Source organism: Thunnus albacares, chromosome 12 (assembly GCF_914725855.1).
Source record: "Thunnus albacares chromosome 12, fThuAlb1.1, whole genome shotgun sequence".
Lineage (NCBI taxonomy): Eukaryota > Metazoa > Chordata > Actinopteri > Scombriformes > Scombridae > Thunnus > Thunnus albacares.
Window position 1 is genome coordinate 31552769 of NC_058117.1, and position 27391 is coordinate 31580159.

The 27391-nt window shown below is 37.8% G+C and overlaps 1 protein-coding gene across 5 annotated transcripts; it reads right to left on the reverse strand.

Annotated features, from left to right (window-relative positions):
* Window positions 1–2331: 2331 nt before the first annotated feature.
* On the reverse strand, window positions 2332–25791 carry LOC122993953. 5 transcript variants are annotated; one of them, XM_044368419.1, is made up of 5 exons: window positions 25479–25786; window positions 21822–21934; window positions 20227–21336; window positions 4591–5484; window positions 2513–4467 (listed from the first exon to the last, which is right to left on the reverse strand). In XM_044368419.1, exons 2-5 carry the CDS (start codon window positions 21919–21921, stop codon window positions 2855–2857), a joined length of 3717 nt encoding a protein of 1238 aa, XP_044224354.1. In that variant the 5' UTR covers window positions 21922–21934; window positions 25479–25786; the 3' UTR covers window positions 2513–2854. The 5 variants fall into 5 exon arrangements, with proteins under 5 accessions (XP_044224353.1, XP_044224356.1, XP_044224355.1 ...); XM_044368421.1 differs by lacking the exon at window positions 4591–5484 and having other exon boundaries at window positions 2333–3693; window positions 18565–21336; window positions 25479–25791; XM_044368420.1 differs by lacking the exon at window positions 4591–5484 and having other exon boundaries at window positions 2333–3678; window positions 18550–21336; window positions 25479–25790.
* Window positions 25792–27391: the final 1600 nt, after the last annotated feature.

Here is a 27391-nt window from a genome sequence, read left to right on the forward strand (position 1 = left end):
CAACCAGTCCTCCAAATTAAACCAGCAGATATGTGGTTTGACCATGTGACTCCAGAACGACACATAGGAGCCTTTTCTAATCAGGCATCCGATATAATATAATGTCAATATAATCAAATACACAACACAGCTGTTGTCATTGTTTTGTCAGACATTGTTGCATCATAAAATAATGATTTTAGCACCACAGTTCAGCAGCTTGGGAATGCTGGTTAACAGGTAGTATTACTGCAAACCTCCCAAATGTATTTTTACCACCCAGTCAAATAAAAACTAACTGAACTGGCTGGAAAATCTCCCAATCTGACACCAGTGGACCTAACAGACTATAAGAAAATGAACTGGACTTCCAAAACCTTGAATGCCTGAAATAATTCCTCTACTTCACTATTCTCTTAAATATAATCATTGTTATAACAGCACTGTATTCACTGTCAGTGTGTAATGTGTTGGTTGTGGCTCGTAGTGATGAACCTACAGAGAATTATCAGTGACTCTGCAGCTCCTCTCGGCTTTACGGAGCTTTATAACGAGTTTCAGCTCATTGTTTATCTGTCCGGCTGCAACTTTACTGTTCTGGTTCACTCTCAACGCTCTCATAGCGTCGTTTTGGGCCACAGCAGGCAGCTGTTTTCAGAGAAAAAGCTGTAAAAAGCCACTGTACACTACCTGCTCAGCACCAAACAGCAAACAGACACAGTTAGCTGTAGACTAGCTGGTGAACATAGTGGAGCATTTAGCAGCTAAAGAGCCAGATATTTCCCTCAGGAGTTGGTAGAGAGTAAAAACAGAGCTAAAAGAGAGTGAATATTGGACTTACATTCACCAGGTGGACAGAAACACGACTCCAAATGAATGATAATGTTGCTCCATAACTGCTGGATGTGGAAATAAGCAACTGTTTGCTAACAAGTTCAACATATCAACTTAAAAGCTGATGATGTGTCAGTGTTGGTCACTACTTGTTTCTGATGAAAACTAGTGGACAAAACATCAGGAAGCTTCCAAGTTTTAATGTACAAAATCTTCTGATAAAAGTGTTTTATACTTTTATACTTGAGTCAGTTCTAACGTTTGTGATGATCTGTTGGTTCGGTATTCTCAGTCTGAGAAACCAAAACCTACGAGGGAAAATTGTGACTGTCTGTAAAGTGACTGGTGTAAGTTTAAATGATTTTATGTATCAAGTCAGAGCCGGACAGAGAGCTCAGGTCATCTTACTGGACTCCCAGCAGCCCACAGAGGAGGCACTAACAGCCATATGAGCTGTTTTATTCCATCAGCTGTTGGATTTTTAAACTAAATGTAATCTGGCCTGTTACCAGCTGTGGATGTGACGTGTTGGTCCACTGGTTTCTGGCTTCTCCTGACAATAGTGACACTGGTATTAACCTGCCAATCAAAGCTTTACTGTCTTTGTTAAATTTAAAGATAAAACGAACAATTAAAAAAAATATTTTGTTATAACAAAATCAGGTAAAGAAAACGTTCAAATAACTCCATAAAAATTGAATGTACTCCTTTAAAATTAAGACACAGTTTATGTCAGAGGTCAGCAGGTTCAACAATGATAATAATGATAATACAGATGCAGAACATGTTTTGTTTCTTTATTTCTTTTAATTCATTCAAGAATAAAATTGATTTATAAAACAGTTTTAGGGTTGTATCTGAGGACATTTGTCATAATCACAAACCACAAAGAAAACAAAGTTAATACAATGTACAAAAGAAAACAAATATATCTGCTTTAAATTTATATGAACTCTTCAATCTCATCAGTTGTTATGCTGTTTTCAAACTGTCAGGTTGAATTTTAGTGAAATAAGTTTAAAAATAATGAACAAGACATCTGGACTTTCTCTATTTAATATAATGATTCAGCAATAAAAACACATGCAGTCTTAGTCAGTGTGAACATTGACATTTTAACAATGTAAAGTCAATGTAAATGTGTCGGGGTTAGCTCAATAGCTAATTTGCACCTGCAGTCCTGACACGACTAAAACGTGACAAACAGATAAAACACTTCATACATAATAAAGCTGCAATCAATATAAGAGGAAAAGAAAACTGGAGAAAATGTATCACAACTCTTTGTCCTTAAACAATCTTCAACAATCAATATAATCAAACAGGAATAAAACTGAGAGTCAATCTATAAAAACATCATTCATAAGTACATATCATATATAGATATGTATATAGCTTCATGCACAATATATATGTGACTGTTTGAATCTAAAACAGCCAGCTTGGTGTGTACGAGGAAAGTACACGTTCTTACTCTATACTATACAAGAGAGTAAAACTATTCATAAATACCCATAACTCCACTCTAAAAATATGACATTTTTATCTTTGATTGGTCCAATTAGATAACTAAAACTGTGTATAAAAAGGTAAAAACATTATCAAATGTACAACAATAATGATGATTTAGGGATTTTAAGACATATTACCTGAAATACAAACTGTATCATATTTGATTCATACATTTTCAACATATTACAACAAAATTAGGTATAAAGTGTTTATATGCTGCTTCAATCCAGCTAATGCTCATCATAGAATATAATAAAAAATAAAAAGTAGTAAAATGAATAGCTTGGTAAGTCATGTGAGCTGCAGCTCAGAGGCAGCCATCTTGAATTTGGTAAATAAGGGATCTCTGCTTCCTGCATTGCTCTGATAATCCACTAGAGGGCAGCTAACATGAGCCTGATTGTAAACAATACCTCTTTCAGGGAATCATTGATCTTGTTGATGATGTAGAGGTCTCTGAAACTCATGTATCAAATATGATACAAATGGTGTTATAGGCTTAATTATCTGATGTAATCCTTATTTATTTTCATGGCCTCTGGAGGAGTGTCTCTCCTCTCTCTACTTTAGCTATGCACTCTGCTCTTTCTCTCATGGCCATCAGGGACTGAACTCGTCGATTCCATCCTGGTTTGGCCTCAGATTTCTCTCCCTCAATAAGCATGTCAATGTACTCTGGAGTGGAGAGAGGATTTGGCTTCAGGGCTATCTCTTTAAGTCTGTTTAAACACTTTGTAGACCTCTCCATCAATGCCACCACCTCCACCTGCACACAACTATATTCAGCCTTCAGTTTTTCAATCAAAGCCTGAACAGGCATCTTAGCCTCTGCAGCTTTTAGGTACTTTTCTTTCAGTTCTTTCTCTGTTCGTTTTTCTTTAACCTCCATAACCTCCCATCTGTACTTCTGATTTAAGTGTAAGTTCCAATAACATTTGCTGGGGCACACAGTACATTTTCCATCTCGTCCCATTACCTTGCATTTATATTTATCTGCATCATTTCTATAGGGACAAGGATAGTGGCAGGTATAGTGACACTGCTGACAATTGGTGATGTAATTTCCAGAACCAGAAATATCTACTCGAACAGGCTTTTTGATGGTGACTTCAAACTCAAAATTCTCATTTCTGCTGATCTCTGCCTCTTGCTCTTTCAGTTTTTCAATCGTCTCTTTTATCTCCTCCAGCTTGGCTAACCCAACTTTAACCTGCTTGAATGAATTCTCGAGCTGCTTTCTTTCTCTGAGGACCTCCTTTGTCATTGTCAAGCTTTTGGTGTCTATGACATTCAGAGCAACAAAAAACCTCTTCATGCTTTTTGTCCCCATGTTCCAAAACATCTGATCAAAGCCTCCATCTTCATCATCTTCATCCATGCTGTTTGCTGCAAATAACACTGAATTATTGAATTTGAAGTGAACTGGCAGCCCGTCTTTTCTTTTAGGACATGGGACACCTGAAGCATTGATTGCCTCTAGAACTGGTGGACGTTGGCCGTCTGCGAATGTCACCAGAACCCTGATGTTTTCTGCCACATCTTTGCCAAAGATTGAAAGCACAGAATCAAACACATACTTCTGTGTTGGTGTGAGTTGTGCTAAAGACGCTTGAACTATGAAACACACAGCATCAATTTCACTGACACCAAGCTCAGCAGAGAAGAGATTATATAGCTGCTCTGTGATCATTCTGTCTCTTTCTTTGCCTCTTGTATCTCCAAAGCCTGGAGTGTCCACAATAGTCAGAGAGTGATCGATCTTAAAGCCTTCCTGGTGGTTGATTTTGTACACTGTGACTTCAGAGGTCTGACTGTGAGCTTGTGATTTTGACTGACCCTCATCAACTAACTTAAACCGAAATGAATCATCCCATTCAACACCTAAAATGTAATTGATCATTCCATTGATCAGAGTTGTCTTCCCAGCCCCAATTGCTCCGAGAACCATTATGGTACGATCATGTTTAGCGGACTCTTTCCCAAAACTGAAACGTTTGCACCCAGGAATGTTAATTTGTTCCTCTTTAAGGGGAATTTTATAAACAGGGAGAGGCCCTGTCTGTGGTTTTAGCAGTGTGCTTTTTTCTTTAACAGAATCAATGACGCGAAATGTCTTCTGTTTCAATTTACATTTTGTTGTGCCTTTCACAGCATCTATGCTCATATCTTCTTTCAGAGGCAGTTTGTAAAGTGAGGGGGATCCAGAATTTATGCTTTCACTTGTACGCATGAGAGTTTCTGCGAGTCGCGTATATTTTGTTGTGCAGACATTCACAGTGATGCTTTCTTTGCTTCTGCCTGCTCCACCACAGTCACATCTGATCCTGACAGCATATTCTGTCTCTGACTGAAGCCCTGAAATTATCCCCTTTTCAGCTCTTGACACCATTTGGTTCCACTGGAGATCTTCATCTTTCATCCCTTTGTCTTTTTGGGCGTACTCCATGATGTAGTTCAAAATGTGGACATCTTGTCCAATCTCTGCAGGTTTCTCCCAGCTAACTGATATCTCACTTGAGTTTGTTTCAACTTGAGGTTTTCCAGGAGGGCTGCAAGGTAAGGTTTTAATGAGACCGCTGACTTCACCAGCTGGCCCAACACCTACTGAGGTCACTGCTCTGCATCTGAACATATACTCTGTGTTAGGAGTCAGACCGCTCACTGTCACTTCTTCATCCTTTGGTGCTGGTTTTTGTTGCCATCCATCCTCTCCACTGACACAGTACTCTACAGAGTAGGAGGTGACGTTCTCTGATCCAAATCTTGGTGGACAAATCTTCAGTGTCACACTGTTGTGGGTTACATCACCTGTTGTCACTGTTTCAGGCTTAAAAGGCGGCTCAAAGTCCTCACTGACAGAAAAACCGTCTTTATAAAGGTAAATGCTTGAACCTTTCTGTGTCTCATTTGTTAAACCTACTGTCAGGAACTTTATGTTCTTCTTCTCCTTGTTGGCCTTTGCAAAATCACTGAATAGTTTTGCTTTATGCCTCATTGCATCTGATACTTCTTTTGAGGCGTACCATTGTTCCCTCTCTACATCATCAGTCTGTGGATATTGTGGTTTGTCTGGTTTGGGTGTTTCTTTTAAGTAGTTTGATAAAGCTGAGAGGTACGGTTCAGCACTTCCCAGTGAGGTGAAAACAAAACACACAGCATGTTCTGCGCTGAGAATTTCCCTGTTCAGATGACTTTGAGTTGAGACGATCTTGGTGTTGTTCATCTTGTTGGTGAAAGACAGTAAGGTGTAGATTTCTCTCTCTTTACAGTCCATCCACTCATTCAGGCTTGTGTTGTTGAAAGGAGAAGAATGTCTCTTCTTCAGGATCTCTGCGAGCACAGCCTCCTCTTCCCCTCCTCCCCTGATTGATGGAAGTTTCTTTGCCAGGGTTTGTTGGAAAATAAGTTTGTACTCGGAGTAAAGTTCTGCAAATGTTTTAAGTTTTTTACCAATCTGTGGGAACTGCTGTGCAGTGGTGGTTCTCATTGCATCATTGCACCTCATTTCCAGCTCAGTGAAGTCCTCCAGGACACTCTGGGATTCCTGCACTAAACTTATACTTATCTCACGGACGAGTTTAGCAGCAGATGAATCTAAACGCACGAGTGGCATCAGCCAGACCTTCATTGGTACAGCATTTTCTCCATTGGTTCCCAGCAATTGTGGCAGACTTTGGTAGACTTGTACAGCATCCTGAAAGGATGTTGGAGTTTTCTTCAGTAAAAAGTCTCCATGGAATTTGCAGGAAAACTTCTCCACACTTTCTTTTTCCTCATCTTTCATTTTTAGAGAACCTTCCCCCTCTATTGTGATGGTGGGGATTTTCTTGATCATCACCTCCATGTTGCCCTGAATGTCTTGATGACTTTCTTCATCAGACACCTCACGGTCAAAGACAAAGAAGGCTTGTGCCCCATAAAGGATAGCTATGACTACATGTGTTGCTATTCCTTCATCAAAGACATACGGATGCTTCACATTACCTCTTCCAAGATGACTCATTGACAGTTGCTTCATCTTTGTGGTTGCTTGGTAGTTCAGTGTTACTCTGGCCTGATTTTTGGATGTTTTATTATCATTCAGGTATTTGGCAGATCCTCCAACCTTTATGAGTCCACTACAGAAACTTAACTTTAGTGATGCTTCAACATTTAATGCTGAAGATTTATCTGCAATTGATTCAGATGCAACTATGTCAAATTCATTGTAGTGCTGTGGTCTTTCTTGTATATCATTTTTCAGATCATTAAGGTCCCACAATGTCATGCCTGCAAAAGAAGAAGCAAAAATCAAGATCAACTTCCTTTAATGAATGAATGAATGTTCTGCCATTTCATGTCCCATCTCTTATGGGATTATAAGACACCTTTAACAGACGTACAACAGAGAACTGGTCACTGCTGATCACAAATCAGTCCATGTGATCTAATAATAAAAAGCAACAATAATTGTTCGAGCCTTACACCTTACTAATACAAGGCTTTATTCCTGAACTCCCATGAATTCACTAAGTCAATGATTTAAAGGTCTCTTTTTCAAACAACCATCTCAGATGATGTGAGTCTCTCATATCCAACAACTCACTTGTATCCTTTATAACACTAAACAAAAGACAATAGATCCTCATTTTCTCTTCCTCACAGATCACACACTGGAAAAAATCAACTGTTTTCTTCCACAGCAGTGTACCGACCCATTTCAATGTTCAGAATGTTTTGGTTGTTGTCTAGTTGTGATGCATTTAGTATTTCTACATGTGAATTCTTACCAGGGATGAGTGAGTCTTTGCGGCAGTCGTACAGCATCCCGAGGCTGAAAGGCCGGCCGAGCGCCGCCACCTCCATCGTCCTCGTGGTGTCGGCGTCCATTGCTCAGTGTGAACTGGAAAAAATGGACAACAGCTTGTTAGTTCTCCCTGTTGTCTGTCACCTTGTAATGTGGCTGCAACACAGAGGTACTGCAGAATCTATCAACACTAAATAAAATAATAAGCATAGACATACACTAATAGGATAAATATTCTGTGAGATATCATGGATACAGAGGATCTTAGGACTTTCTAAGATTTACAAAAATCCACAGAGACACTGTGGAATGGTAGGCTTCCTAAATGGGTCAGTAGTAACACAAGGGAAAGAAAATGGAAGGAAGCTGTTTGTTGCAGAAATCAGAGAAAATGTAATCAGCTCAATGTGTGTAAACTGAAATCCAGACTAGCTGCCCGTCACGTTTTGTGTTCCTTGTGCCTTTAAGTTCCTGCATTTGTGCTCATGTTGAGCAGATAAAATGTTCTGAATCTAATATCTCAAATACTATTAAATTACTTGTAATGAAATTTTTTGCAGAAGTCCGTGTTCCCCAGAGGATGATCCTGAATCCCCTGACTTTTCCTCTAGTACCAAGTTTTCACTTATTCTGTGAAATATCTCAACAACTGTTGGATGGGTTGTCAAGAAATCAATTTCACACATTCATGTTCCCCTCAGGATGAATTGTAATAACTTTGATCCTCTGACTTCTCATCAAGTGCCATCATCTGGTCAAAATTTTAATGTCTCCAATACTTTGGTTTAGGACCAAATAACTGCAAAACTAATGACATTTACACCAGCAGTGATGGAAAGTAACTAAGGGACAAGGTGACGTCATCAAATGTCTTGTTTCGTCCAACAAACAGTCCAAAACCCAAAGATATTCAGCATTAATGCACCAACACAACCCATCTGGTGGAAAGTGTTATTTCTTTTCAAATAAACCTTTTGTAAAATAAATAAATAACATTCGACACTCATGAACATGTAAATCATTATCATGGGGAGGAAATGCTGCAGCAGCTTCCTGTTTGTTTCCTTCTCTAAACGGCTCTTCTAGAAACATCGTCCAGTCAGTGCAGCAGTGCAGCCAGTTGCTGACTCAAGATATTCACACGACCACATAAATTTAGCCAATCAGCTTCCTCCAATCTGATTCAAAAAGGGTGATTCTTTAATTGCCCCAAGCAGAGTCAACCAGCAGTAGACTCAGGTCTTCAGTCACCTGATTCAATAAAATCTCTCCTCTAAAATCCATCAGAGAGGAGAACGTTGGTGGAGAAACTAACTGTCTGTCTTAAAAGGTTTCTAACTGGTACAGCAGAAAGGCTTGGCTGGCTGGATGCAGTCATGTAAACATCTTATTTTGCTTTCTGTGCTGACTTTTTAAAACGGGGGAACAGAAACAACATGAATTAGAGACATGAAACAGTTATCTGAGATGATTAAACATGAGAGAACATTAACATTTAATAACTTACAGATCACCAAGTACTGAGCATTATTCTACCAGTCAAAAGTTTGACTTCAGCTACTTGAAATCTTTTTTTTTTAATATTCTTTACACTCTGAACCACATTTTGTCATCAGAAAGATTGTCAAATCATGTGATAGATGAATAAAAATGTTAATAATTCAATAAGAAAGTATTCAGAATATAATCACACATTGAATGAAATGAATATATATCAATGAATTTGTAATGATGCAACACAAACTTGCACTATTTTTTAATTAAAAAAGTGCTTCAACACACAGTCAGACATCAGCATGAAGAAGTGAAACAGATATGTGAGCACTATGATCTGAAGTAATCCTTCATATGTTTGTGAGTGATCACACTGTGCACCATAAAAAATAATAATCACAAAATAACATTAATAAAACAGGCTCATAGTGAAGAGATGTGAACTGATTTGCTCGTCCTCCCAAAGTCAGAGTGAAGCCACTAACCAGCTGTAGGGACGGCAGGGCGAACTCGGAAAATCAAATATAATCCCAGTCAGGCCACTTTCTAAGCGGGGGGGTCTGGGGCTCCCCTACTAGGAACCTAAATGAACCTCAAATAAAACCAAAGGTACATATCATTAAGGAGGGAGGCAACACTACTACTACCAATGCTGCTCTCTCCACCTTCAAAAGGAAAAACAGCAAGAGCACGCCATATTTTTAAAGTACCATTATACAGTGGAAACCGCTTATAGTGATCAGTGATCGACCGTTTATATGGATCAGAAAGCTCGGGACAGAATCATTCCTATACAAATGCTGTTTAAATAATTCACTTATAATAATCAATAGTCTGCTTACAGTGTTCATTTTGGGTCTTTTCATACACAAAAACATATAGAAAAAAACATTTTAAACTACAGTAATTCTACTTTCTTTTACCTTACTCCCATAGTTCACGTATGATGTCCATGTACTTGTACATGTACTTATAGGGTAAGTAGTCTGTATTTATGGAGCAACACATACGTTGTGGTTTATGTGTAATTAAAGAATAAAATCATTTTTCATAACTTCCTGCGTACCTTATTATTGTGTAATTAAAGATATACTATATTATTACATCACTGTATTGTTATTTTTTTATCCACGGATGACAATACAAGCCTTTCATAGCTGTGCACTGGAGAGAGGTAAGTTTTCCTGTTATGAGCTGCTGCAGTGCTGGACCAACATGGCTGCTAGGAGCTAATTTTAGACCCATTTCTTGACTTTTTCTATTCAAGTTCATACAAAGAAGTAGAAGACATAAGCATAATAAATCTAGAGTGTGGTTGAAAACCTGTCAAACACACATACATAAAAAATGATTTTCATAACTGCAACGAGCAAAAACATTTGATTTTAGTGCACATATACACATGTAACGTACTGATTCACACGAGGAAGCTACGAGAAGTTACACTTTAACTTTTTTTACTCCCTTGTTTCTTCCACTGTACTTACATTTAAGTACAAGTAAGAACTGGTAGATATTTTATATGTACGGATTCATACGAGGAAGTTACACCGTTACACGGGGGGGGCACCGCCCATAAAAACGCAGTAAAGACTCAGCAAAGTTTCAGTTTAGATGCTGTGAAAAAACACTTTGGTGCTTCGCTTAAATCTTATAATGGCGGGAAAACCCAGATTTTTGTAACTTGCATTTATCTTTTAGTAAATTCCACCATATTCCGCGTTTTACATTTTCTTTCTGTGATTCCGTCCTTGTTTTCCACTAAGCAGAAATCATCGGGCCCTACTGTCACAGTATGAACTTATAGATAGACGGATAGATAAAGTACTAAACTAGTAAAAAACTAGAATAGAGACTAGAGATATAACATAACTAGAATATTAATATAGTTTACACTGTAGACTGAAAGTGTTTGGATATGACACAGCCCCACCTATAAACATTTTCACCAGCTGCCACTGATAAACAACCAATACATTTCATTTAAATATGAAGCCTTTTCTTAAATTAAAGGTCAATTATATAATTAAGATTGATTACAGAACTCTGTTTGAGTACAATTATCAATTACATTTATCCAACTGAACTCATCAAATCGTATGAATGTTGATCATGTTTAAGTTTTCTCCTCATTTTACTTTCACTTTATTAAGATCATGTTGAGCTGAATGAGTTTAGAGGTCCTGCAGCACTAATCTGGAAAAACAACAACAAAGTGTAGCCTACTTACAGCAGAAAGGTTTGTGATGATCTGACAGCGTTTTGTGGTTCAAGTCTCCATATTCTCTCCGACAAACTTCACATGCTCTGTGATATTAAGATGAGGACGTAGCTGCTGGAGAGAACTGGAGTGATTTCCCAGAAATGGTGTCACCAGTATGACGTTTCATATATGCAGAAGGGGAAACAGCTCCAGCCGGCGGGCACTTCTTCAGACAAACATGTTGGAGGCTTCAGAGGTGACAAATGAGTTTCAGCTTCTCTCTCTAACTCTCCTTTTTCATCCATGACAAAACTTTTAATGTCACTTTTCATGTGAACAGCCGAGTGCAGATCCCATCCCCCTCACAAGGACAACACGCCGTAAATACGGAGGATTGAAACCGCCAAAAATAAAAAATAAATAAATAAATGACTCAATAAATAAATTAATTAATATGCCATTAAATTTACCAAAAATAATATTAAAAATAAATGTAGGCATTGATAAAATGTGACATAAATTTATATTTATATTTTAATTTGCTTCTGTATTTATTTACCTTTGTATTAATTTCCCTATTTATTTACTTTCCCTTTTAATTTTCAATTTTATTTATTTATTTTAATTATTCATTTTTAAATATTTATTTACTCATGTATTTATTTCTGTATTTATTTCCCTTTGTATTTTGCCCCTATTTATTTTCCTAAACTTTTTTATTTCTATATTTTATTTTCATTTTTCTTTATGCATTTCTGCTTCAAAGTGTCTTCAAAGGGGGTCAACTTTGGGGTCAACTTTTCACCTATTGGTTGATCAACATCGGAGTAAATAGATCAACTATACATACCTGCTCCCACACTCGTGTCCAGGTTCACTACAGAAACGGCTACTTCCAGTCAGGAGATCACTAGAGAACTTTGATTTTAACCTTCGGTAAGAACGGACTCTGCAATCAGACCTGAAATTCACTTAGATTTGCTAGAAAATTAAAAAGTATTTTGCTTTTTCAGCACAAGGGTGCAGCCATCTTTGAACAGACCAGATGGTTCGTCTCTGTTGTTCACCAGTAAGAGTTGTTGGTAAAGATGGATAGTGAAGAGCACAAAGGAAAATGACAAAAGAACAAAAGCAACTAATTTAAAACCATAAACCTTGTTCATCTGTACACGTGTTGTGTTAGTGAGGCATCACTGTCTTGAGGTAACACCAACACCAACACGCCCCCCAGCTGCTGTCAATCAAACACAACACTGAGACAAAAAGGAGCATTTCTTTTATTTTTCCAAAGACCTTTTTTCTTCATTTCAATAATTCAAAACTATAAACAATACATTCAAAAAATGCATATTTTGTATATGTTTTACATTATGTTTGACTGCAGAGAGAGATGATTAAATGGGATTTCAGTTGGACTTTAAACAGTTTGTAACAACCTGTAGTGCTGCTGAAGTTAACTAGAGCCTCCACTAGAGGGAACTCTTGATCTTGAATATCAGTACTCAGATCTGCACTGAGCTGAGATACACTGATTATGATGTTCAGCATTAGTACTACGTGTCTGCTGGGAAATTTCTTGTACTGATGAATCATTTGTTTTTAATGATGTTGAGATTATTGATGGTTTACTCTTTAGTTGAGGAACAGTTTTGTTTTTTTATTCTAATACAGATGTTTTACTGTGTCGCTTTTCAAAGTGTTAATGTTTTAATTCACCACAAAACCAACAACTTTTATCTTTTACTTCAGGACCTTGTGCATCACTGGTGGCCTCCGCCCAGCAACTACAGATGGAAATGAGCTTTTAGCTACATCTGGTACAATAAATGTCACTGTTAAATACACAATAAAATAAAAGTATCCACAGTACTACTGTACAAAGCTTATACTCTGATACAGGTGCAGATCAGTACTGAAAAATACAAACATTCACAGTTGTAAAGGTGAATATTCACATCATAAAGTATCAGTGCATGTATCAAACACAGGACACAGTTCTCACAGCCGCCACATCTGCACAGACTCATTCAAAAATCACACAGTCAACAAGTGAAAGAACAACCAATAAATGTAAAACTGGAGAAATTACAAATGATTCATGTTTGTATCCACATGTATGACATTCACTTTGAGCACTGACATTGCTGCCTTCACTTGTTGGCTTCATTCAGCTCGTTCACTGTTCACTTCTGTATCAACCAGTCCTCCAAATTAAACCAGCAGATATGTGGTTTGACCATGTGACTCCAGAACGACACATAGGAGCCTTTTCTAATCTGGCGTCCGATATAATATAATGTCAATATAATCAAATACACAACACAGCTGTTGTCATTGTTTTGTCAGACATTGTTGCATCATAAAATAATGATTTTAGCGCCACAGTTCAGCAGCTTGGGAATGCTGGTTAACAGGTAGTATTACTGCAAACCTCCCAAATGTATTTTTACCACCCAGTCAAATAAAAACTAACTGAACTGGCTGGAAAATCTCCCAATCTGACACCAGTGGACCTAACAGACTATAAGAAAATGAACTGGACTTCCAAAACCTTGAATGCCTGAAATAATTCCTCTACTTCACTATTCTCTTAAATATAATCATTGTTATAACAGCACTGTATTCACTGTCAGTATGTAATGTGTTGGTCGTGGCTCGTAGTGATGAACCTACAGAGAATTATCAGTGACTCTGCAGCTCCTCTCGGCTTTACGGAGCTTTATAGTGAGTTTCAGCTCATTGTTTATCTGTCCAGCTGCAACTTTACTGTTTTGGTTCACTCTCAGCGTCTCATAGTGTCGTTTTGGGCCGCAGCAGGCAGCTGTTTTCAGAGAAAAAAACCTGCTCAGCACCAAACAGCAAACAGACACAGTTAGCTGTAGACTAGTTGCTGAACATAGTGGAGCATTTAGCAGCTAAAGAGCCAGATATTTCCCTCAGGAGTTGGTAGAGAGTAAAAACAGAGCTAAAAGAGAGTGAATATTGGACTTACATTCACCAGGTGGACAGAAACACGACTCCACATGAATGATAATGTTGCTCCGTAACTGCTGGATGTGGAAATAAGCAACTGTTTGCTAACAAGTTCTACATATCAACTTAAAAGCTGATGATGTGTCAGTGTTGGTCACTACTTGTTTCTGATGAAAACTAGTGGACAAAACATCAGGAAGCTTCCAAGTTTTAATGTACAAAATCCTCTGATAAAAGTGTTTTATATTTTTATACTTGAGTCAGTTCTAACATTTGTGATGATCTGTTGGTTCGGTATTTAATTTAAAAATAACAAAACTATTTAAAAAAATACACATATTTTTTCATCTACTACTGGGGACCATACTTTGAAACTCAACACAGTTCAGTGTAAAAGGTTTATGGTTGCTATAACAAAATGAGATAAAGTAAATGTCCAAATAACTCCATATTAATATAATGTACTCCTTTAAAATTGAGACACAGTTTATGTCAGAGGTCAGCAGGTTCAACAATGGGCCAGTTTTTCTCAGCTCTGCTTACTCGGGGAGCTGATGTTGTACAGACGCAGTGAAAACATCCTAATATGTTGTTAATATGTTTTGTTTCTTTATTTCTTTTAATTCATTCAAGAATAAAATTGGTTTATAAAACAGTTTTAAGGTTGTGTCTGAGGACATTTGTCATAATTTCCATCAGTAAGCGAGGGCTAACAGTCAGAGTAGCTTATGTTAATACTCATCTGGCAAAATTGACTCATAACCATGAACACATCCTCTGTGTTACACTACGAGAATAGAAATGTAATTGATAACTTATCCACACAATAAAACGTGGGTCGCTTCATGACTTCAAAGTGCTGTTATTGACACAAATCTGTTCAGATCCACCAAATGATGTTATTTACCTGTTATTGTTGTTTATCTGTTTAGTTTATAAGATGTTATGAGGTCATATTTATTGGGATTTACATGAGCGTTGTGTTTACATCGTTATCTACTGTAGATTTATGAAGAGTCAAGTAAAAGATTTGATGTATCTATAAAAGGGAAACTTCAGCTTTTCTTATGAGGCCAAATATTTTTGTTGGAGGGCCAGATTTGGCCCACAAGCCACTACTTGCCTACCACTGGCTTTGTGTTTTTTCTGATGTGGCTGTTCCTCACCTGTCCACCAGGTGTCCTCTCTGTGCTCCTCTACCTGACATACCTGCTGCTCCTCTCCTCGTTGGCCCTCACGACCTACCTACCTCGACAGGTGTACTTCATTTTGAAGCTGCAGCTCTTTCAGAGGATGCAGCCTGCAGGTGTTTCCTTCCTGCTCCTTTGCTCATTTCCACTGCCAGTGAAAGCAGAGATGTTTGTGTTCATCACGGTGGACAGATGAAGGTCATCTGTGTGAATGTGGAAGTTCTTCACACCTCTTAACATCCTCTGAGCCTGAACGTGGTCTTAGATTATCTAACCAGTTACTTCTCACTGTTCCCAGGTCCAGTTTTGTGACCAGAGGGGATCAGGTTTTTACTGTCAGGACCCCCAAACTCTGGAGTTCACTTCCTGTAGAGATCAGACTGTCCACATCTGTGTCAGCATTTAAAAAACCTTTAAAAACCTGCTTCTTTAGGATTCACATTCTTGTAATGTTCCAATGTTTGGTGTGTGTGTTCTATATACATGTATATTTATGTTTTTGTGTATCTCTGTGTGCACATATTTCTTTTTATCACTTTGTTTAATCTTTGTAATATTCTATTATTATATTTGTTCTTGATCTACCTCAGCACTGTTCTGTCTTAATAGTTATTTTACTGCCTTTACTTTTATTTAATCTGTCTTGTGTTTATCTCCTTGTGAAACACTTTGTAACATCTGTTTGAAAAGTGTTATATAAACAAAGATTATTATTAAACCCAGCAGGAATTACTTTCAATCAAACTCCTGATTTCTGTCATTGTAATCAGAAGAAATGCCTCATTTCATACAAATATGAAACACACGATTTCATTTACGTTAGTTTTATGCGCAGGTTTACCAGCGAGGCGCTCCCACAGTGATGGCGGCCTGTTAACTTCCATCTACAATGATTAATTATTATGATTAATTTATAGTCATCACCTGTTTCCTTAAACTCACAGACTCAAACTAATGGTGAGTTCATTGTGCTGCTTTTTAATTTAAATTTCAGAGTCAAAAAGTTTTCCTCTAACAGACTCCAAGTGTTGTGTCTTGTTAGCTAAGAAGCTAGTCAGCAGTCCATCCTGTAGTCTGCTGGGTGCTGCTAAAACCACAATATCTCTGTTTTACTTTTCTATTTCTACATCTGTTCAACACACAACATGCAGCATGTAAATCAGACTCTGGAGTAGCAGTTTCCCCCTGTTTGCAGTGTTTGTGCTAAGCTAAGCTAAACGTGTCCTGGACCTGTCTATGTACTGGACTGATATCCATCTGAAACATCTGAGTCTGGAGAAAACAAGACAAAATGTTTCTTTAAAAATAATCCATGAAAACCTCTGAAGAAAACAAACATCTCATCACTTTCAACCTCACTGTGTCAAATATTTAATTTGACAAATTTGATATTTTTACTTCTTTCACTGACACATTTAGTTTTCTTGTTTTGACTAATTTCTATAAAACACTTCTGTAGCTCTGCTCTGCTACATGATAACAAATTGTGATTAAGGATGTAAACCAAAAAGAAAACAAAGCTAATGAAACGTACAAGAGAAAACAAATATAAAAAGTCTGCTTTACATTTATATGAACTCTTTAATTTCCTCATTTGTTTGCTGTTTCCAAACTGGTTAAATTTCAGGGAAATAAGTTTAAAACAATGAACAAGACATCTGGACTTTCTCTATTTAATATAATGGTTCAGCAATAAAAACACATACAGTCTTAGTCAGTGTAAACATTGACATTTTAACAATGTAAAGTCAATGTAAATGTGTCGGGGTTAGCTCAATAGTTAATTTGCACCTGCAGTCCTGACACGACTAAAACGTGACAAACAGATAAAACACTTCATACATAATAAAGCTGCAATCAATATAAGAGGAAAAGAAAAACTGGAGAAAATGTATCACAACTCTTTGTCCTTAAACAATCTTCAACAATCAATATAATCAAACAGGAATAAAACTGAGAGTCAATCTATAAAAACATCATTCATGAGTACATATCATTCATAGCTACGTAGATAGCTTCATGTACAATATATATGTGATACTGTCAGATTAAGAACTAGTTTAAATCATCAACAATTTAATGTTACAGAACATGTCAAAGCAAGAAGGTGATTTAATATTTCATAGGTGAAACATGAGAAAAATGCAGGTGTAGTTTTCATTGATCATCTGGTTTTGTGTATATATGTGAGATGTATCATTGAATCAGAGTACGTCCACACTGTGGTGGGTACATTTGTAAACGCGTCTTTTTCTCTCCGTCTCAGCCCTCAGTTCAGACTAAAACTGCATTTTTCTCACCCACAACTGAGCTTTTCTGAGATGTTCTCCAGACTGTTTGAATCTAAAACAGCCAGCTTGGTGTTTCAGTGTGTACGGGGAAAGTACACGTTCTTGCTCTATACTATACAAGAGAGTAAAACTATTCATAAATACCCATAACTCCACTCTAAAAAGATGACATTTTAATCTTTAATTGGCTTAATTAGATAATTAAAGCAGTGTATTAAAAGTAAAAAATATATTTGATTCATATATTTTCAACATATTACTGAATAAAGTACATAATGTTTTTATGCTGCTTCAATCCAGTTAATTATCATCTTAGAATATAAATAAAGATTAAAAAAAATAGCAAAATGGCATTTCAGGTAATCATTGATCTTGTTGATGATGTAGAGGTCTCTGAAACTCGTGTATCAAATATGATACAAATGGTGTTATAGGCTTAATTATCTGATGCAACGTTTATTTATTATCATGGACTCTAGAGGAGTTTCTCTCCTCTCTCTACTTTAGCCATGATCTCTGCTTTTTCTCTCATGTCCATCAGGGACTGAACTCGTCGATTCCATCCTGGTTTGGCCTCAGATTTCTCTATAAGCATGTCAATGTACTCTGGAGTGGAGAGAGGATTTGGCTTCAGGGCTATCTCTTTGAGTCTATTTAAACACTTGACAGACCTCTCCATCAATCTCACCACCTCCACCTGCACACAATCATTTTCAGCCTTCAGTTTTTCAATCAAAGCCTGAACAGGTGTCTTAGACACTTTTGTGTACTTTTCTTTCAGCTCTTTCACTGTTAGTTTTTTAACCTCCTTATAGGCCCATCCGTTCTTCTGACTAAAACGTACATTCCAATAATATTTGCCAGGGCACTGAGTACAGTATCCACCTGATCCCATTGCAGAACAGAGTTTTTTATCTGCATCATTTCCACAGGCACAAGGATAATGACAGATTTGGTGACACTGCTGACAATTTTTGATGTAATTTCCAGTACCAGAAATATCTACTTGAACAGGCTTTTTGACGGTGACTTCAAACTCAAAATTCTCATTTCTGCTGATCTCTGCCTCTTGCTCTTTCAGTATTTCAGTCGTCTCTTTTAACTCCTCAAGCTTGGCTAACCCAAGTTTAACCTGCTTCCGCAAATTTTCAAGCAAATTGTCCAGCTGCTGTCTTTCTCTGAGGACCTCCTTTGTCATCGTCAAGCTTTTGGTGTCTATGACATTCAAATCAAGAAAAAACCTCTTCATGCTTCTTGTCCCCATGTCCCAAAACATCTGATCAAAGCCTCCATCTTCGTCATCTTCATCTGTGCTGTTTGCTGCAGATGATTTGTTGCCTGCAAATAACACTGAATTATTGAATTTGAAGTGAGCTGGCAGCCCGTCTTTTGTTTTAGGACATGGGACACCTGAAGCATTGATTGCCTCTAGAACTGGTGGACGTTGGCCGTCTGCAAATGTCACCAGAACCCTGATGTTTTCTGCCACATCTTTGCCAAAGATTGAAAGCATAGAATCAAACATATAGTACTGTGATGGTGTGAGTCGTGCTAAACTAGCTTGAACTACGAAAAACACAGCGTCAATTTCCCTGACACCAAGCTCAGCAGAGAAGAGATTACATAGCTGCTCTGTGATCTCTTTGTCTCTCTCTATGTCACTTGTATCTCCAAAGCCTGGAGTGTCCACGATGGTCAGAGAGAAGGGGGTTTTAAACCCGTCTTGGTGGTTGATTTTGTACACAGTGACTTCAGAGGTCTGTCTCTCAGCTTGTGATTTGGACTGATCCTCATCAATTAATTTAAATCTGAAATTGTCCTTCCACTCTACACCAACAACGTAGTTGATCATTCCATTGATGAGAGTGGACTTTCCTGATCCAGTCACTCCAAAAAGCATAATTGTGCGATTTTGCCTCTTGCTTTCTTTGCCGAAATTATACCTCCGGCAACCATCTATGTTCATATCTTCTTCTTTCAGAGGCAGTTTGTAAAGTGAGGGGGATCCAGAATTTATGCTTTCACTTGTACGCATGAGAGTTTCTGCAAGTCGCGTAAATTTTGTTGTGCAGACATTCACAGTGATGCTTTCTTTGCTTCTGCCAGCTCCACCACAGTCACATCTAACCCTGACAGCATATTCTGTCTCTGACTGAAGCCCTGAAATTATCCCCTTTTCAGCTCTTGACACCATTTGGTTCCACTGGAGATCTTCATCTTTCACCCCTTTGTCTGTTTGGGCGTACTCCATGATGTAGTTCAAAATGTGGACATCTTGTCCAATCTCAGCAGGTTTCTCCCAGCTAACTGATATCTCACTTGAGTTTGTTTCAACTTGAGGTTTTCCAGGAGGGCTGCAAGGTAAGGTTTTAATGAGACCGCTGACTTCACTGGCTGGCCCAACACCTACTGAGGTCACTGCTCTGCATCTGAACATATACTCTGTGTTAGGAGTCAGACCGCTCACTGTCACTTCTTCATCCTTTGGTGCTGGTTTTTGTTGCCATCCGTCCTCTCCACTGACACAGTACTCTACAGAGTAGGAGCTGATGTTCGTTGCTCCAAATCTGGGTGGACAAATCTTCAGTGTCACACTGTTGTGGGTTACATCACCTGTTGTCACTGTTTCAGGCTCTGAAGGTGGCTCAAAGTTCTCACTGACAGAAAAACCATCCTCATAAACATAGATGCTTGAACCTTTCTGTGTCTCATTTGTTAAACCTACTGTCAGGAACTTAATGTTCTTCTTCTCCTTGTTGGCCTCTGCAAAATCACTGAATAGCTTTACTTTGTTCCTCATTGCATCTGATACTTCTTTTGAGGCGTACCATTGTTCCTTCTCTATATCATGACAGTGTAGACCTTGAGGTTTGTCTGGTTTGGATGTTTCTTCCAAGTAGTTTGATAAAGCTGAGAGATACGGTTCAGCACTTCCCAGTGAGGTGAAAACAAAACACACAGCATGTTCTGCACAGAGAATTTCTTCATCAAGCACATTTTCAGATGGGACAATCTTGGTGTTTTTCATCATGTTGGTGAACATTTTTAACCTGCGCATTTCCTTCTCTTTACATTGCATCCACTTGTTCAGGCTTGTGTTGTTGAAAGGAGAAGAATGTCTCTTCTTCAGAATCTCTGCGAGCACAGCCTCCTCTTCCCCTCCTCCCCTGATTGATGGAAGTTTCTTTGCCAGAGTTTGTTGGAATTCCAGTTTGTACCCGGAGCAAAATTCTGCAAATGTTTTAAGTTTTTTACCAATCTGTGGGAACTGCTGTGCAGTGGTGGTTCTCATTGCATCATTGCACCTCATTTCCAGCTCAGTGAAGTCCTCCAGGACACTCTGGGATTTCTGCACTAAACTTATACTTATCTGACGGACGAGTTTAGCAGCAGATGGATCTAAACTCACAAGTGGCATCAGCCAGACCTTCATTGGTACAGCATTTTCTCCATTGGTTCCCAGCAATTGTGGCAGACTTTGGTAGACTTGTATAGCATCCTGAAAGGATGTTGGAGTTTTCTTCAGTAAAAAGTCTCCATGGAATTTGCAGGAGAACTTCTCCACTCTTTCAATGTCCTTGGTTTCCATTTGGACAGAACCTTCCCCCCCTATTGTGATGGTGGGGATTTTCTTGATCATCACCTTCATGTTGCCATGAATGTCTTGATGACTTTCTTCATCAGACACCTCACGGTCAAAGACAAAGAAGGCTTGTGCCCCATAAAGGATAGCTGTGACTACATGTGTTGCTATTCCTTTATCAAAGACATCCGGATGCTTCACATTCTCTCTTCCAAGATGATTCATTGACAGTTGCTCCACCTTTGTGGTTGCATGGTACTTCAGTGTTACTCTGACCTGATGTTTGGATGTTTTACTATCATTCAGGTATTTGGCAGATCCTCCAACCTTTACTAATCCACCAAGGAAACTTGCCTTCAGGGATGCTTCAACATTTAATGCTGAAGATTTATCTGCAATTGATTCGGATGCAACTATCTGAAAATCGTTGCAGTGCTGTGGTCTTTCTTGTATATCATTTTTCAGATCTTTAAGGTCCCACAATGTCATGCCTGCAAAAGAAGAAGCAAAAATCAAGATCAGCTTCCTTTAATGAATGAATGAATGTTCTGCCATTTCATGTCCCATCTATTATGGGATCATAAGACACCTTTAACAGACGTACAACAGATAACTGGTCACTGCTGATCACAAATCAGTCCATGTGATCTAATAATAAAAAGCAACAATAATTGTTCGAGCCTTACACCTTACTTATACAAGGTTTTATTCCTGAACTCCAATGAATTCACTAAATAAGTCGATGATTTAAAGGTCTCTTTTTCAAACAACCATCTCAGATGATGTGAGTCTCTCATATCCAGCAACTCACTTGTATCCTTTATAACACTAAACAAAAGACAAAAGATCCTCATTTTCTATTTCTCGCAGATCACACACCTGACAAATTTCTTCCGATGTTCAATTTCAGTGGTCAGAATGTTTTGGTTGTTGTCTAGTTGTGATGCATTAAGTATTTCTACATGTGAATTCTTACCAGGGATGAGTGAGTCATTGCGGCAGTCGTACAGCATCCCGAGGCTGAAAGGCCGGCCGAGCGCCGCCACCTCCATCGTCCTCGTGGCGTCGGTGTCCATTGCTCAGTGTGAACTGGAAAAAATGGACAACAGCTTGTTAGTTCTCCCTGTTGTCTGTCATCTTGTAATGTGGCTGCAACACAGAGGTACTGCAGAATCTATAAACACTAAATAAAATAATAAGCATAGACATACACTAATAGGATCAATATTCTGTGAGATATCATGAATACAGAGGGTCTTAGGACTTAGGTAGGTAGGCTTCCTAAATGGGTCAGTAGTAACACAGTAAGAAAATGGAGGGAAGCTGTTTGTTGCAGAAAACAGAGAAAATGTAATCAGCTCAATGTGTGTAAACTGAAATCCAGACTAGCTGCCCATCATTTTTTGTGTTCCTTGTGCCTTTACGTTCCTGCATTAGTGCTCATGTTGAGCAGATAAAATGTTCTGCATCTAATATCTCAAATACTATTAAATTACTTGTAATGAAATTTTGTGCAGAAGTCCGTGTTCCCCAGAGGATGATCCTGAATCCCCTGACTTTTCCTCTAGCACCAAGTTTTCACTTATTCTGTGAAATATTTCAACAACTGTTGGATGGGTTGTCAAGAAATTAGTTTCACACATTCATGTTCCCCTCAGGATGAATTGTAATAACTTTGATCCCCTGACTTTTCATCGAGTGCCATCATCTGGTTAAAAATTTTTCAATGTCTCCAATACTTTGGTTTATGGCCAATTACCCACAAAACTAATGACATTTACACCAGCAGTGGTGGAAAGTTACTAAGGGACAAGGTGACGTCATCAAATGTCTTGTTTTGTCCAACAAACAGTCTGAAACCCAAAGATATTCAGCATCAGTGTTTCCCCTATAGTTGTGCAGCGAGAACCCCCGCCAGGCCAAAAAATATTTTTTTAAATGCCAAATATTTATTCATTTGGAAATCGATAGCATTTGGGAGCCTCTGACTAGCACTATTTCACAATGTGAGTCACTGTTAGTTCAGGTTACGTTGCATGGAACTTCAGGTTACTGTCAGCACATTCTGGTTTGAATGTCTGATTGTGTCAATAGAATCTGCGCATTCACCCATCTGTGTTGTCTAGGAAAGCCTCCTCTGACCTTGGTGACCATGGCAGTGCTGATTTACCCTTTATCAGCGAGGTTTCTGCTTTCCCCCCCTCCCCCACCCCCCGCCAGGCCAAAACCACTCAACCTAGGGGAAACACTGAGCATCAATGCACCAACACAGCCCACCTGGTGGAGAGTGCTATTTTTTTCAAAAAAACTTTTTGTAAAATACATAAATAACAAACAACACTCATGAACATGTAAATCATTATCATGGGGGAGGAAATGCTGCAGCAGCTTCCTGTTTGTTTCCTTCTCTAAACGGCTCTTCTAGAAACATCGTCCAGTCAGTGCAGCCAGTTGCTGACTCAAGATATTCACACGACCACATAAATTTAGCCAATCAGCTTCCTCCAATCTGATCCAAAAAGGGTGATTCTTTAATTGCCCCAAGCAGAGTCAACCAGCAGTAGACTCTTGCTGTTATTGACGATGACAAACACTAACATTTAATAACTTACAGATCACCAAGTACTGAACATTATTCTACCAGTCAAAAGTTTGACTTCAGCTACTTGAAATCTAGTTTTTTTTTTAATATTCTTTACACTCTGAACCACATTTTGTCATCAGAAAGATTGTCTAATCATGTGATGGATGAATAAAAATGTTAATAATTCAATAAGAAAGTATTCAGAATGTAATCACACATTGAATGAAATGAATATATATCAATGAATTTGTAATGATGCAACACAAACTTGCACTATTTCTTAATTAAAAAAGTGCTTCAACACACAGTCAGACATCAGCATGAAGAAGTGAAACAGGTATGTGAGCACTATGGTCTGAAGTAATCCTTCATATGTTTGTGAGTGATCACACTGTGCACCATAAAAAATAATAATCACAAAATAACATTAATAAAACAGGCTCATAGTGAAGAGATGTGAACTGATTTGCTCGTCCTCCCAAAGTCAGAGTGAAGCCACTAACCAGCTGTAGGGACGGCAGGGCGAACTGGGAAAATCAAATATAATCCCAGTCAGGCCACTTTCTAAGCGGGGGGGTCTGTGGACAGAATCATTCCTATACAAATGCTGTTTAAATAATTTGCTTATAATAATCAATAGTCTGCTTACAGTGTTCATTTTGGGTCTTTTCATACACAAAAACATTAAGAAAAAAACATTTTAAACTACGGTAATTCTACTTTCTTTTACCTTACTCCCATAGCTCACGTATGATGTCCATGTACTTGTACATGTACTTATAGGGTAAGTAGTCTGTACTTATGGAGCAACACATACGTTGTGGTTTATGTGTAATTAAAGAATAAAATCATTTTTCATAACTTCCTGCGTACCTTATTATTGTGTAATTAAAGATATACTATATTATTACATTACTTTATTGTTATTTTTTCATCCACGGGTGACAATACAAGCCTTTCATAGCTGTGCACTGGAGAGAGGTAAGTTTGCCTGTTATGAGCTGCTGCAGTGCTGGACCAACATGGCTGCTAGGAGCTAACTTTAGACCCATTTCTTGACTTTTTCTATTCAAATTCATACAAAGAAGTAGAAGACATAAGCATAATAAATCTGGAGTGTGGTTGAAAACCTGTCAAACACACATACATAAAAAATGATTTTCATAACTGCAACGAGCAAAAACATTTGATTTTAGTGCACATATACACATGTAACATATTGATACACACGAGGAAGCTACGAGAAGTTACACTTTAACTTTTTTTACTCCCTTGTTTCTTCCACTGTACTTACATTTAAGTACAAGTAAGAACTGGTAGATATTTTATATGTACGGATTCATACGAGGAAGTTACACCGTTACACGGGGGGGGGGGGGGGGGGGGCACCGCCCATAAAAACGCAGTTAAGTCTCAGCAAAGTTTCAGTTTAGACGCTTTGAAAAAACACTTTGGTGCTTCGCTTAAATCTTATAATGGCGGGAAAACCCTGATTTTTGTAACTTGCATTTATCTTTTAGTAAATTCCACCATATTCCGCAATTTACATTTTCTTTCTGTGATTCCGTCCTTGTTTTCCACAAAGAAGAAATCATCGGGCCCTACTGTCACAGTATGAACTTATAGATAGACGGATAGATAAAGTACTAAACTAGTAAAAAACTAGAATAGAGACTAGAGATATAACATAACTAGAATATTAATATAGTTTACACTGTAGACTGAAAGTGTTTGGATATGACACAGCCCCACCTATAAACATTTTCACCAGCTGCCACTGATAAACAACCAATACATTTCACTTAAATATGAAGCCTTTTCTTAAATTAAAGGTCAATTATATAATTAAGATTGATTACAGAACTCTGTTTGAGTACAATTATCAATTACAATTATCCAACTGAACTCATCAAATCGTATGAATGTTGATCATGTTTAAGTTTTCTCCTCATTTTACTTTCACTTTATTAAGATCATGTTGAGCTGAATGAGTTTAGAGGACCTGCAGCACTAATCTGGAAAAACAACAACAAAGTGTAGCCTACTTACAGCAGAAAGGTTTGTGATGATCTGACAGCGTTTTGTGGTTCAAGTCTCCATATTCTCTCCGACAAACTTCACATGCTCTGTGATATTAAGATGAGGACGTAGCTGCTGGAGAGAACTGGAGTGATTTCCCAGAAATGGTGTCACTAGTATGACGTTTCATATGTGCAGAAGGGGAAACAGCTCCAGCCGGCGGGCACTTCTTCAGACAAACATGTTGGAGGCTTCAGAGGTGAGAAATGAGTTTCAGCTTCTCTCTCTAACTCTCCTTTTTCATCCATGACAAAACTTTTAATGTCACTTTTCATGTGAACAGCCGAGTGCAGATCCCATCCCCCTCACAAGGACAACACGCCGTAAATACGGAGGATTGAAACCGCCAAAAATGAAAAATAAATAAATAAATGACTCAATACATAAATTAATTAATATGCCATTAAGTTTACCAAAAATAATATTAAAAATAAATGTAGGCATTGATAAAATGTGACATCAATTTATATTTATATTTTAATTTGCTTCTGTATTTATTTACCTTTTTATTAATTTCCCTATTTATTTACTTTCCCTTTTAATTTTCAATTTTATTTATTGAATTATTCATTTTTAAATATTTATTTACTCATGTATTTATTTCTGTATTTATTTCCCTTTGTATTTTGCCCCTATTTATTTTCCTAAACTTTTTTATTTCTATATTTTATTTTCATTTTTCTTTATGCATTTCTGCTTCAAAGTGTCTTCAAAGGGGGTCAACTTTGGGGTCAACTTTTCACCTATTGGTTGATCAACATCGGAGTAAATAGATCAACTATACATACCTGCTCCCACACTCGTGTCCAGGTTCACTACAGAAACGGCTACTTCCAGTCAGGAGATCACTAGAGAACTTTGATTTTAACCTTCGGTAAGAACGGACTCTGCAATCAGACCTGAAATTCACTTAGATTTGCTAGAAAATTAAAAAGTATTTTGCTTTTTCAGCACAAGGGTGCAGCCATCTTTGAACAGACTAGATGGTTCGTCTCTGTTGTTCACCAGTAAGAGTTGTTGGTAAAGATGGATAGTGAAGAGCACAAAGGAAAATGACAAAAGAACAAAAGCAACTAATTTAAAACCATAAACCTTGTTCATCTGTACACGTGTTGTGTTAGTGAGGCATCACTGTCTTGAGGTAACACCAACACCAACACGCCCCCCAGCTGCTGTCAATCAAACACAACACTGAGACAAAAAGGAGCATTTCTTTTATTTTTCCAAAGACCTTTTTTCTTCATTTCAATAATTCAAAACTATAAACAATACATTCAAAAAATGCATATTTTGTATATGTTTTACATTGTTTTTGACTGCAGAGAGAGATGATTAAATGGGATTTCAGTTGGACTTTAAACAGTTTGTAACAACCTGTAGTGCTGCTGAAGGTTAACTAGAGCCTCCACTAGAGGGAACTCTTGATCTTGAATATCAGTACTCAGATCTGCACTGAGCTGAGATACACTGATTATGATGTTCAGCATTAGTACTACGTGTCTGCTGGGAAATTTCTTGTACTGATGAATTATTTGTTTTTAATGATGTTGAGATTATTGATGGTTTACTCTTTAGTTGAGGAACAGTTTTGTTTTTTCTGTTGTTGTTTTTTTATTCTAATACAGATGTTTTACTGTGTCGCTTTTCAAAGTGTTAATGTTTTAATTCACCACAAAACCAACAACTTTTATCTTTTACTTCAGGACCTTGTGCATCACTGGTGGCCTCCGCCCAGCAACTACAGATGGAAATGAGCTTTTAGCTACATCTGGTACAATAAATGTCACTGTTAAATACACAATAAAATAAAAGTATCCACAGTACTACTGTACAAAGCTTATACTCTGATACAGGTGCAGATCAGTACTGAAAAATACAAACAT